At 37.4% G+C, this 12,371-nt stretch overlaps 2 protein-coding genes across 9 annotated transcripts in view; one reads left to right on the forward strand and one right to left on the reverse strand.

The window, feature by feature from the left end:
- Positions 1-12,371, forward strand: part of LOC114276510 (uncharacterized) — a 54,657-nt gene that overhangs the window by 35,705 nt on the left and 6,581 nt on the right. For 4 of the 8 annotated variants that reach the window (XM_082903154.1, XM_082903158.1, XM_082903159.1 and 1 more), the window contains 3 exons: positions 1,082-1,149; positions 9,806-9,851; positions 11,786-12,318. In XM_082903154.1, coding sequence (XP_082759280.1) covers positions 1,082-1,149; positions 9,806-9,851; positions 11,786-11,866 — 195 coding nt within the window. In that variant the 3' untranslated portion in view covers positions 11,867-12,318. Of the gene's footprint in view, positions 1-1,081; positions 1,150-9,805; positions 9,852-11,785; positions 12,319-12,371 lie in introns of those variants that run through there. The other 4 variants (XM_082903156.1, XM_082903153.1, XM_082903157.1 and 1 more) reach the window with 2 other exon arrangements.
- LOC145806372 (uncharacterized) lies at positions 7,187-8,992 on the reverse strand. Its single transcript, XM_082903160.1, has 2 exons — positions 7,576-8,992; positions 7,187-7,261 (listed from the first exon to the last, which is right to left on the reverse strand). Exons 1-2 carry the CDS (start codon positions 8,588-8,590, stop codon positions 7,227-7,229), a joined length of 1,050 nt encoding a protein of 349 aa, XP_082759286.1. The 5' UTR covers positions 8,591-8,992; the 3' UTR covers positions 7,187-7,226.

The following is a 12,371-nucleotide window of genomic DNA, read 5'->3' on the forward strand; positions in this document are numbered from 1 at the left end:
AGAAAAGGATGCTTTTCTCAACTAAAAAAACAGAGAAAGGATCAAAGGTCCTTTCAAACTACTGATTGGGAGCTCAACATTATCAAAAGATATAATATGCTCCCTCCCTCCCTCCCTCCATACCACAAAACACATAATACAGCCACCTACCAAGCCTTACCTATTGCCTAGAGACAACGAAAAGGATTTCCTAATGTTGAATAGCTTGATATACATTGTTGGGTCCATTTCCTAATAGTTTAAGCTTTTAGGATAATTGGTGACTTAACGTTGTGTCAGAGCTCTCCGTTGGCATTTGGTATTTTGTCCGCATTAGTTTCTTCTTATCTATTTGGTTGTTTACTTCTTTTGTTTGGTTCTATCATTGTCTCTCCACGTGCAAGACAGGTTGCATGTGAGAGAGAATGTTGAATAGCTTGATATACATTGTTGGGTCCATTTCCTAATAGTTTAAGCTTTTGGGACAATTGATGACTTAACACCTAACTCCAAAACTATGGTATCCTAAACCAATTAAAGTTAAACTAACTAGGACTTAATAGAACCCATTACAAAACAAAGGTAAAATAATTGAAATATCCCTAGTTCTGTTAAGGTACAAGAATGCCCCTGACACTGCAAGCTCTAGTCTGTCTTAATGAAAATTTACATGTGACACCAGTTGCGGGATCAAAATGAATGTCCCATTTTCCCCATCCTTTTCAAGCATACACCTTAAGAGTTCAAACCCCATCACCCTTTCAGCCACATATCTCTCTATATATATGCGCACGCACGTGCGCGCGCACACAGAGTATTATAACATTTGTAGTGGGCACACATTCTTGACATGATATTTGTAATATACTTAAAAGTTACAAACCATTTGGGTTTTATGTTTGAAACATGTAGAATACTCAAAAGTCATGCATTTTTAGTTATGAGTAGGGCTTCTCTGTATCTCTAAGCTAATCATATAAATTACTCTTTCATTTCTTCATTCTGTACACTTGTTATTTCTCTGATAACCTACTCTTTCTTTGTACACTTGTTATTGCTTTATCATCCATGAATTTTATCCTGATTAGTGGTTACATGTTAGGCACCTAAGGGGGAGGAGGCTTCTGGCATTGAACGCTCAACATTTGCATTATTCATGCAGCCTGACTGGTAAGCTTATTAGTGAAAACAAATCTTTACTTGTTTTACGGTTACATGGTACTCTTAGATGGAATGATCTTGTTCACTGTCAGCAGCGACTTCTCTAATATTGCGAGTTTAGTAAGAATCTCAGTTGTGAAATATGATGTAGAAACCTGGAAGGAATGAACAAATTATGAGATGCAAATTGAGGTGTAGATCCACCAACTAATTCCAAAGTAATCTTGCAAGCCTTGATTTTGATTACTTATCCCAAAAAAGCCTTGATATGGATTACGCACACACATGCACACACATCTGGACCATGCATGTGGTTTTGTTTATGACGTCAATAAAGCATCAAAGTCCCTGCTTTTACCACATCCCTCTTTTCTAATTGCATGAGAAAGGAAGTTTTAGTTCTTGCAGTATGTCGTATCTGAAAAGTTTTGGTTGCCTTTATGTGCATCATGTCTAATATTAAGATTATTATATTTTCTGAACAAAGGAAACATAATTATTATTATTAGCATTTTTGTTTTCAGTCAAAACATTTTAGCCAAAATAAAGTGCTCCTGTGAGAATTTAGCATACTCCATTTGTTTCTAATTCAATGTACCATTGCTTTATGTTGTCACTCTAAATGCAATTGAAATGTGCTAAAGCACAGTTAGACTGCTATTGGGAGTGCTAGGTTCTGCATTAGAATCAATGTCAATTGACAACTAAAATTTTAGCAAGTCTTGATTCATGAATATCCATCCATTTGAATTAATTATCTTTCTGTGCAAGTATGAAATGTCAGATTTAAAGTTCCTTGAAATCTAGAAATCAAACCCATAGTTATCAGAGCAAGTCTAGCAGGTGGGAAGTGAAAGTGAGAATCAGGATTCCGTAGACAGGGAATTAAGAAGTAACTCTGACCTATTACAGAGGTAAAAGCATTTCAACATGTTAAGACTCCAGAGCTTACAATAATAATGTGTAAAGAAGTATTAACTTGGTGGTGCATAAATCAACCAAAAAAAAAAAAAAAAAAGAAAAAAAAAAAAGAAAAAGGAAAGAAGCATGACCAATAAATTGTCATGTTAAAGTAATGTAACATTGTAGAATATAAATACTAAAACTTAATTACAGTAGTTGTTATTAGTTCATTATCAGTCGCAGCCATTTGTTATCTTAACAAGTAATATATATTTTATTTATTTATTTTTTTTTTCTGGTGAAGGATAACTCCTTAGAAACCTTACAAATCCATGGTTATCAACTGAGCATAGAATGCTTATGAAATTGGGGAAAAGATAAGGAAAGAAAAATAAGAACTCTGAGTAGTTGTGGTTTGTGAATTGTACTTCTTCAAAGGCATTGAGTTTGTCTAAACCATGCTTGCACTGGGGTGTGCTTTCCACCATTAAAGAAGTTTCTGGTAGCCATGGTCCTCATGCACTTTGCTTTATTAGCAGTATGAATGAGTTGAATCATGTAGGTTACAATGAAACATGTTTTATACTGAATCTTAAAGTAATTATCCAGGCGTCCAAATCTTCATAACTCTTCAGGAATTTATTTACATGGACTTTTTGGTTTTATTGTCTCCTAAGGCTGTGTTTGTATCAATGATTTAGAAGGGGATTTGTTGATGGGAAGGGAAAAAGTGGAAAAAAAAATTTAACTCATCGTTAACTTTTTTCCCTCCTTTTTCCCTTTTCCTTCACAAATTCTTACTCAAATCCACAGCCTAAAGAAAATGAAGTTGGAAAGAAACTTATGTTCGTTTCTAAAGGTCATAACTTCTGTTATCAGAATCTTACGATTCGTGATTCGATACGCAATTTTTGCAAAATCGATACGAATCTATGAGTGAATCTATTTTGGAAGTGAATCTCTAGTGAATTGCACGATTCACGATCGATTCACGATTCCATTCACTTTTTACGATTCATGCAATTTTTGAAATTATTGTGTTCGACATATTTTCGACTCATTTTTTCTATTTTTTTAGTGAAAATGACATAATACAACTTCTAATGGCATTTAATACCAAAATAACCAACATATATATATGATTTGTTGTTATTTTTGTAATCATGGAGTTTTTTATAGCATCCAATCAGATTCAGTCGAACCTAACATATTTTTAACATTTCTTCTCATTTTTTTCCCCTTCAAAAAATTGTAATATATCTTCTAAAGATGTTTAAGATTAAAGTTACACTATGAATTATCTATTACTATTTTATTAAATTGAATATTACATGTGTGAGGTCAGTTATACCTTTTAAAATATTTTAGGCTTTAAAATAAAATATCCTAAATAATTCTTTCTTATTATTTGCTTACTCTTACTTAAAAAAGTATATATGCTTGTTGTCCAAATATCAATATTGTTGTTAACTATTGTTACTTTAGAAATTAATAGTTTGTTTATTTGGTTATTATCTTTATTAAGAATGGTTGATAAAAAATATCTATAAAAAAAAGAAAAGAAAAGAAAGGTAAGATGGTGATTTTACATAGGAACCTTTGTTAATTTCTTACCTATTAAATTACGTGATTATTATTCAAAATAACATTTTTGTTGATTTAAGTCTAAATATTTTATATTCATAAGATATATTTAACATCTAAATGTGTAGATATATGTTTTTAAGTAATTTAGAAAAGTGACCGAATCTTTACGATTCATGATTCGATTCAATTCAATTCGCAATTCGGTACGAGGTCATTTCGATTCATGATATGAATCCCGATTTGACAACTATGACTCAACTTAGAAAATATGAGGAAGAAGAACTCCGAAAATATGAGGAAGAAGGAATATATTTCTGTTATATTCAAAACTTCTTATCTTACAAGACCAAATGACACTCCTTATATAGGAGATATTACAAACATCATTATAACCCATTATATGCCACTTACATATTATATATTACCACTATCTACCACTATCATATTATATACATGCCACTATCTACCACCAACACCACTATCATATTCTATACATGCCACTATCCTTCACCAACACCACTATCATATTATATACATGCCACTATCTACCACCAACACCACTATCATATTCTATACATGCCACTATCCTTCACCAACACCACTATCATATTATATACATTAACACAAATTTCCAGCACTCCCCCTCAAGCTGGTTTGAAGATATCTTCCATAGCCAGCTTGCTAGTCAGCTTATCAAATTGCTTCTTGTGTAGTCCCTTCGTTAGCACATCAGCTAATTGTTCACCTGTTGGAAGGTAGGTCATACAGATTATGCCAGCATTGATTTTCTCCTTGATGAAATGTTTATCCACTTCTATATGTTTTGTGCGATCATGTAGAACTGGATTATGAGCTATAGATATAGCTGCTTTGTTGTCACAATAGACCTTCATAGGTGTCGGGTGAGAAAGCTTTAATTCTTCAAGAATTCTTTTAATCCACATTACTTCACAGATTCCATGGGCAACAGCTCTGAACTCTGCTTCTGCACTACTTCTAGCTACCACATTCTGTTTTTTACTCCGCCATGTAACTAGGTTCCCACCTACAAAGGAGCAGTATCCGGATGTTGATCTCCTGTCTGTAACACTTCCTGCCCAGTCTGCATCTGTGTATACTTCAACTTGAAGATGCCCATGTTTCTTGAACAGTAAGCCTCTCCCTGGAGTTCCTTTCAAATATCTTAAGATCTTATAAACGGCCTCAAAGTGCTCTGCCCCTGGTGAGTGCATGAACTGACTTACCATGCTGACTGCAAAGGCAATATCAGGCCGCGTATGAGACAAGTAAATCAATTTCCCTACAAGTCGCTGATATTATTCCCTCTCTTTGACTTCTTCAGCCTTAGCAGCTTGTAACTTCAAGTTAGGCTCGATCGGAGTCTCCACCATCTTACAACCAAGCATACCTGTTTCTCCAAGGAGATCAAGAACATATTTTCTCTGATTAACGAATATACCTTCCTTGGATCTTGCAAATTCCATTCCGAGGAAATACTTGAGGGCTCCCAGATCCTTAATGTGAAATTCTTTTGCGAGTTTCTCTTTGAGGGCTGCTAACTCTGCTTCATCATTACCAGTTAAAATGATGTCATCAACATAAACAATCAAAATTGCAATTTTACTATTTTTTGAATGTTTATAAAATATTGTGTGATCTGCTTGACTTTGCGAGAAGCCACAACTGATAACTGCCTTCCCAAAGCGTTCAAACCACGCTCTTGGTGATTGTTTGAGTCCGTATAATGACTTGTTCAATCTGCATACTCTGTCGCTTCCAAGTCTCTGCTCAAATCCCGGCGGTAGGCTCATGAACACCTCCTCTTCAAGATCACCATTGAGAAATGCATTTTTAATGTCAAGTTGATGTAGAGGCCAATCTGAATTTACTGCAAGAGATAACAGTACTCTGATGGAATTTATTTTAGCAACAGGAGCAAACGTCTCCTGATAGTCGATCCCATAAGTTTGAGTGAAGCCTTTAGCCACCAGTCTCGCCTTGTATCTCTCAACGCTTCCATCTGCGTTACATTTTATCGTAAACACCCATTTACACCCAACTGTTTTCTTGTCTTTGGGCTCCTTAAAGCATTCATCTCCTCCATGACTGCTAATTTCCAATTCGGATCATCCAATGCTTCCTGTATATTCCTTGGAACAAACAAGTGTGAAATCCTAGATGTGAAAGCTCTATGGTTTTTAGACAATCTTTGATAGGAGAGGTAATTTGCAATAGGATGTTTAATGCAATTTCGGACACCTTTCCTAATTGCTATAGGAACATTAAGGTCGGAAATAGAAGGAATAGGATTACCTAAAATTTCGATGCCAGAACTCGGGTGGACATTCGGGTCATTAGGATGGACATTCGGGTCATTATTCCTCAGATGAAATCGCTTCCTAGTATAAACCTGAAGCTCAGGATTTAGATCATTTTGTAGTACTTCTCCCCCTAAACAAGAATCTTCTTGACTAGGCACCATAGAACTTGGTTCTCCTAAGTGATCATTATCAGACAGATGTGGTTTTTGTGTAGGATAAATGACATTGGGGAGCGGGATAGAAATATCCCAAAAACGGTCTTCTACTCCACTTGTCTCCCCCTGAAGAGAAGTGTTGGGAAAATAGGATTTTGTTTCCACAAATGACACATCCATACTCACATGAAATTTCTTGGTTTGAGGATCGAAACACTTATACCCCTTTTTGTTTGAGGAATAACCCAAAAAAACACATTTTATAGCACGGGGGTCAAGTTTTGAACGAAATTGACTGGGAACATGAACATAGGCAGTACATCCAAAAACTTTGGCGGGTAAATCAGAAAACAACCTCGTGTCAGGAAAAAAAATTTTGAGACAATCAAAAGGTGTTTTGTATGTTAACACCTTTGTAGGCATCCTGTTTATCAAATAAGAGGCTGTTAAAATTGCTTCACCCCATAAATATTTAGGAACATGCATGTAAAACATTATAGCACGTGCTACTTCAAGTAGATGTTTATTTTTTCGTTCTGCAATTCCATTTTGTTGAGGGGTATCCCGACATGTAGATTGATGAAAAATCCCCTTTTTTTTCAAAAACTCACCCAACTGCTCATTGAAATATTCTGTTCCATTATCAGAATGTAAAATACCAATTTTGGTTTGAAATTAGTTTTCAATCATATTGTAAAAATTTGTGAATAAATTTTTCACGTCAGATTTTTTATTCATCAAATAAATCCAACATAAGCGGGTATGGTCATCAATAAATGTAACAAACCATTTTTTACCAGAAAGAGTAGTGATTTTAGAAGGGCCCCAAACATCACTATGAATCAAATAAAAAGGTTTGGAAGCCTGGTAAGGTTTTGGCAAATAAGTAGAGCGATGAAATTTTGCAAAAATGCAACTTTCACAATGAAAAGAAGAACAATCAATCCCTTTAAATAATTCTGGAAATAAATGTTTCAGATAAAGAAAACTAGGATGTCCTAGCCTATAGTGCCATAGCATTATTTTTTCTTGAACAGAGATTGAACTAGTACTATTAAAGCTCTGAGTTTTTTTATTACTAACAGGTACTTCATCAAAGTAGTAAAGACCTTCAAGCATCCTAGCACGCCCAATCATCATCCCCGAGTTCTGGTCCTGAAATTCACAATGGGATTCAAAAAATGTAACACGACAATTAGAATCCTTAGATAGTTTACTGACAGACAAAAGGTTACAGGCTAAGTTGGGGACGTGAAGAACAGCATTGAGATTAATTTTCTCAGTTAGTTTAATAAATCCTTTTCCTGCAATAGGTGAAAAACTACCATCGGCTATTCTGATTTTGTCATGACCAGAACAAGGGAAATAGGTACTAAATAAATGGGAAAAACTAGTCATGTGATCGGAGGCACCGGAATCTATGATCCACGGAGAGAAGTTTAGGCAAGAGAAGGCTTTAGGATTTCTACCTGTTTGTGCCAACAAAACACTAGGAGTACCGGATGAGGAGTTGGATTTTATCAGCTTTAAGAGTTGATCAATCTGCTCTTTGTTGAAGGGACCTGAATCGGCTTCATTAGCGGTAGGAAAGCCACGATTTTTCTCTCCTTGTTTGCTGCTTTTCCAGTTGACAGGTTTGCCATGGATCTTCCAACACGTTTCGCGTGTATGGCGAGGCTTGTTGCAAAAATCACACCAGACCCGTGGCTTATCATCAAACCTGCGCTGGTAATTTGCAGCCTTGTTGGCCGCAACATCGCTAATTAAAGCAGAAATTTCAATTGATTCACCAGTACCTTTTTTCTTAAGCATGACGCTCCTTCGGCTCTCTTCCCTTCTGACTTCGGCAAATACTTCGCCAATGGATGGGAGAGGAGGTCTGCCAATAATTCTTCCTCGCACTTCATCGAACTCAATGTTGAGGCCGGCAAGAAACTTGTAAATACGGCTGTCTTCCACAGTTTTCTTGTGGTGGTTGCAGTCGTCAACCGATTTCCATTCGTATGTGTTGAAGATGTCAAGATCCTGCCACAACCTTTTCAACGAATTGAAATATTTGGTGACGGAATCATCTCCTTGACGAATCTCTCCCAACTTCAAAGTTAATTCGAAAACTTGAGATTGATTTCCTAGGTCAGAATACATCTGACTAACATTATCCCACAATTCTTGTGCAGTAGTATAGCACATGTAATTAGAGCTTATATCCTCCTCCATGGAATTGACCAACCATGTCATAACCATGGAGTTTTCAGCATCCCAACTGTCGAACAGCGGATCATTAACAGCAGGAGCCTTCTTGTCACCAGTGATGTAACCGATCTTTCCTTGCCCACGGATATACATCCGGACAGATTGTGGCCAGCGGAGAAAATTATCACCATTTAGGCGGATGGTGGTGATTTGGACAGAGTGAGAGTTGGACGTTTTCACCGGAATGGCAACGGCAGGGGTTGAAGTGGTTTCGGACGTGACTTCCGACATGGCTATGACGGTTTTAGGGCTGCTGTGTTTTTTGTTGCTCTGATACCAACTTAGAAAATATGAGGAAGAAGAACTCCGAAAATATGAGGAAGAAGGAATATATTTCTGTTATATTCAAAACTTCTTATCTTACAAGACCAAATGACACTCCTTATATAGGAGATATTACAAACATCATTATAACCCATTATATGCCACTTACATATTATATATTACCACTATCTACCACTATCATATTATATACATGCCACTATCTACCACCAACACCACTATCATATTCTATACATGCCACTATCCTTCACCAACACCACTATCATATTATATACATGCCACTATCTACCACCAACACCACTATCATATTCTATACATGCCACTATCCTTCACCAACACCACTATCATATTATATACAGTAACACAAATTTCCAGCAACTCATAACTGACACCTCCACTTTGTCAAAGCTTCTCAGGCTATCTTGTTCAATCTTCTTACTGGTGCTAAATTGATTTTGGTTGATGTTCTCTATTTTGTTCCCCAGTGACTATTTGCTTGACCAAAATGGAAAATATTGCTTATGATCCAATAAATTGTGTTTTCTTAAGAATCATCACATATGGAACTGACTTTTCTTTAACAAATAGAGCTAGACACCTTAGTGAGACCACTGAAATGGCTTATGTGCTGTTTAGCTCCATCTTCTGATTAAATCCCTGTAGTCTTCTTAATGACATTTCACTATCTATGGGACTAACTGGACATATGTGAAGCTTTTAAGTCTCTTTGTCGATCAGTTCAGTAGCATCTGAATGTCACTCAAGCTCTAAATTTACACTCCGTTTGTTCTGGCAGAAACATAGAAAATGTTTTCTTATGTTTAGTTGCTACCTTGAAACCAATATGCTAGTGGTTGTATTAGTGATGGTGGTGGTGATGGTAGTGGTGGGATGGTGGAGGTGGTGGTAGTATGGTGGGATGGTGGAGGTGGTGGTGGTAGTATAGTGGCATTGGTAAAGACTTCAATCCATAAAATGTTTTCACCCCAATAAGCTTTTTTTCGTTGGCCACAGAAAATGTTTTCGTTAACTTTCATTTTTTGTTGTACTAAATATTAGAAAATGCAGAAAACATATTTCACCGAAACAAATGGAGAATTAATTTTGAACATGTTACAAAATGAAATGCCTAGTTCTGATTTCATTTTCTTATTCAAATTTCAGGGATGAAAAGCTTAATTTTCCTGAGGTGGTCCATATCCATCAGGAGGTATGTTTTTTAAACCCTGAAACCCTGTGATTCACTTGGTATATCAAGGAATTCCATCATGTGAATAAAAAATGATCGAAGACCATTTGACAATCCAATAGAACTTAAGGAGCTACCGAAATTATATTTTAATTGACACTAATACATCGCTATAGTTGCCAAAATGAAAAATAAAAGGGTTATGCTTAAGACAACATAAATGTTTAATGGGTTGCCTTGATAACTTGGCCTATTGAACTTAGTTGACGTTGTAAACAGTTCATACTGATGCAACTCAAATTAGTTGTGCCTCTTTTGCAAGTGTAAGACACTCATATGAAATGGTTTTGAGTTTTTCAGATAGCTCTACAACTGTCTTGCAGGGGTGTTTGGATCTTGGATTTGGGGAGGGAAAAGGGGGGGGGGGGGGGGGGAGGGACACCCAATTAGTAGACATTATTGTGTGTTTGGGAGGGGAAAAGTGAATGAAGTAGAAGCCTTCTTTATAGAGTTGCTAATAGCACCCACCTTTTATCTTTGGACCCTTGCCCCTTCCATTTTTTTTTTTCCTATCACAATTTTACCCTAACACAAAATTTCAATTTTATCCTCCATCTCCAACCTGCCAAACCCTAAGGTTACCCACCACTAGCTGCTCCAGCCACCCTCCCCTGTCCCTCCCCACCACCTCCTCTAGCCTAACCCCCCTCTGCCACCACCCCCCATCATTCCTAGCCACTTCCTTCGGCCCTTTCCCACCACCCTCTACGGCCCCCTGGCTGTCTCGATCACCACCCCATTCCAGTCCCACACCCGTGACCACCACCACAACCTCTTTCTTCTTCTTCTTCTTCCCCCACAGCCCCTCCTCGTAACTGTCCCTCTCGCTCTCTCGCGACATCTGGTGGGGAAAGGAGAGCTTGTTGGCAGAGGAAGAGGAGAGGTTGTGCAATGGGAGAGTTGGGAAGAGGGTTGTAGTAGGAAGGGGGTCGCTGGTGTGGGAGGGGGGATCGTCAAAGGCGGAGGTGAGGGCTTGGATGCTGACAAGGGCGGGTGTCTAAAGAAAGGGGTATTATTGGGGATTGTGGTGGGAGTTCAAAGAAAAAAGGTGGGTAGCAATTTTGGCAGGTGGGGGTTCTAAATAAAAAGGGTGGTGGCTATTAGAAGCATTGAGCCCTCGTTTGGGATGAGCTAATTAGCTTGACTTTTTGACTTTGGCTATTTTAGCATGACTAAAATAGTTATGCTTTGGATAAATTTTTACTCTTTTTTTTTTTTTTGGTAGTTAATTTGATAGTTGTGAAAAAAAAAAAGTAAAATGATTATGGTTTGAATGTGACGTTTTGTCTTATTGGCTAAATTAGTGGATTTTGTCTTTATTGGCTAATTTATCCAAAATAGCTCATGCCAAACGTAGGTAGTTTCAAATGGTTAGAATCTTCCTTAAACTGACCAAAGTACCACTCCCTTTTCCCTTCCCCTCTTCTTTCTTTTCCTCTTTCCTTTGCAACTCCTCACCGTCGACCACCACTACAAAACCCTCTCCCGCAATCCCCAGCCCCCACCCTTCCCTACACACCCTTGCCCTAGTCCCTCTCCCGCCAACCCCAGCCCCTTCCCCACCATTCCCTACCACTCCCAGTCATTCCCCCACCACTCCCAGCCCCTCCCCTCCCCACTGAACAACCCTCGCCCCTCAAAACCTAGCCATCAGTCACCCCAACCCCCCAACCCCTCCCCCATTTTAATCCACATCCCCTACCCTATTGTTGTGACACATTCTCAGTGCAAGAGCAAAACGTGCACAGTTGCAAGTGTTGCACATAATTTTTGTGACAAAGTTATTATATAAGGGCATAACTAGTATTCAGTTTATTTTCCCGTTTCACTCTGGGTAAAAATTATGAATATCATGATCATAATCAATTGGTATTTGTTCTTTTGTTGTTTCCCAGTTAATCTCATCTTATGGATCTCTTACTTTCGGTGAGTATACTGAAAAGCTCCTTGACAAGTATTACCACCTTAAAGCATAAAAGCTCGGATTGCCTAAACAGGTTCTCGTTATGAATATGTATATCTTCCATTATTGCAAAGGGTACTACCTGCACTATCCAATCCTTGTCATGTATAACTTTTTTTTTTCCCCTGCATTATTGACTTCTTGTTTGCCAATTTATGTTGCTCCGTGATATAACGGTTTAGTTTCATGATTTTGGATGCTGCCCATTTCGGATCCTATGGAGAAAATATAAGGGGTTGCTTTCTGCTACAAACGATCACTGGTCGTAGCTCATGGAGGGATCATTGTTTATATAATGACCAAATTATGTACCTACCTAGAAGATTTACACAATAATTAGGTAGGATGATCTCAATTGTTTGTCATAATCCAAACTCTGTTAGAAAGTACAGTTTTTCAAGTAAGTGGATGGAAATTACAAATGGTATCATTTAGATTGTTCAATATATTGCCTTATTTTTAAAATTCTCTTGCCAGAAAATCCATGATTGAAAACTAGAGGTTCGCATACCCTACGT

The sequence above is a fragment of the Camellia sinensis genome, chromosome 13, assembly GCF_055761805.1.
Source record: "Camellia sinensis isolate YWXY chromosome 13, ASM5576180v1, whole genome shotgun sequence".
NCBI lineage: Eukaryota > Viridiplantae > Streptophyta > Magnoliopsida > Ericales > Theaceae > Camellia > Camellia sinensis.

Bases quoted from the DNA above. Each gene is read 5' to 3' on its own strand.
- LOC145806372 (XM_082903160.1), bottom strand. From the start codon at position 8,590: ATGTCGGAAGTCACGTCCGAAACCACTTCAACCCCTGCCGTTGCCATT. The intron at 7,262-7,575 runs GTAGAAATCCTA...TGTGAATTTCAG, and splicing joins TGTTTTGTTGGCACAAACAG to GACCAGAACTCGGGGATGAT.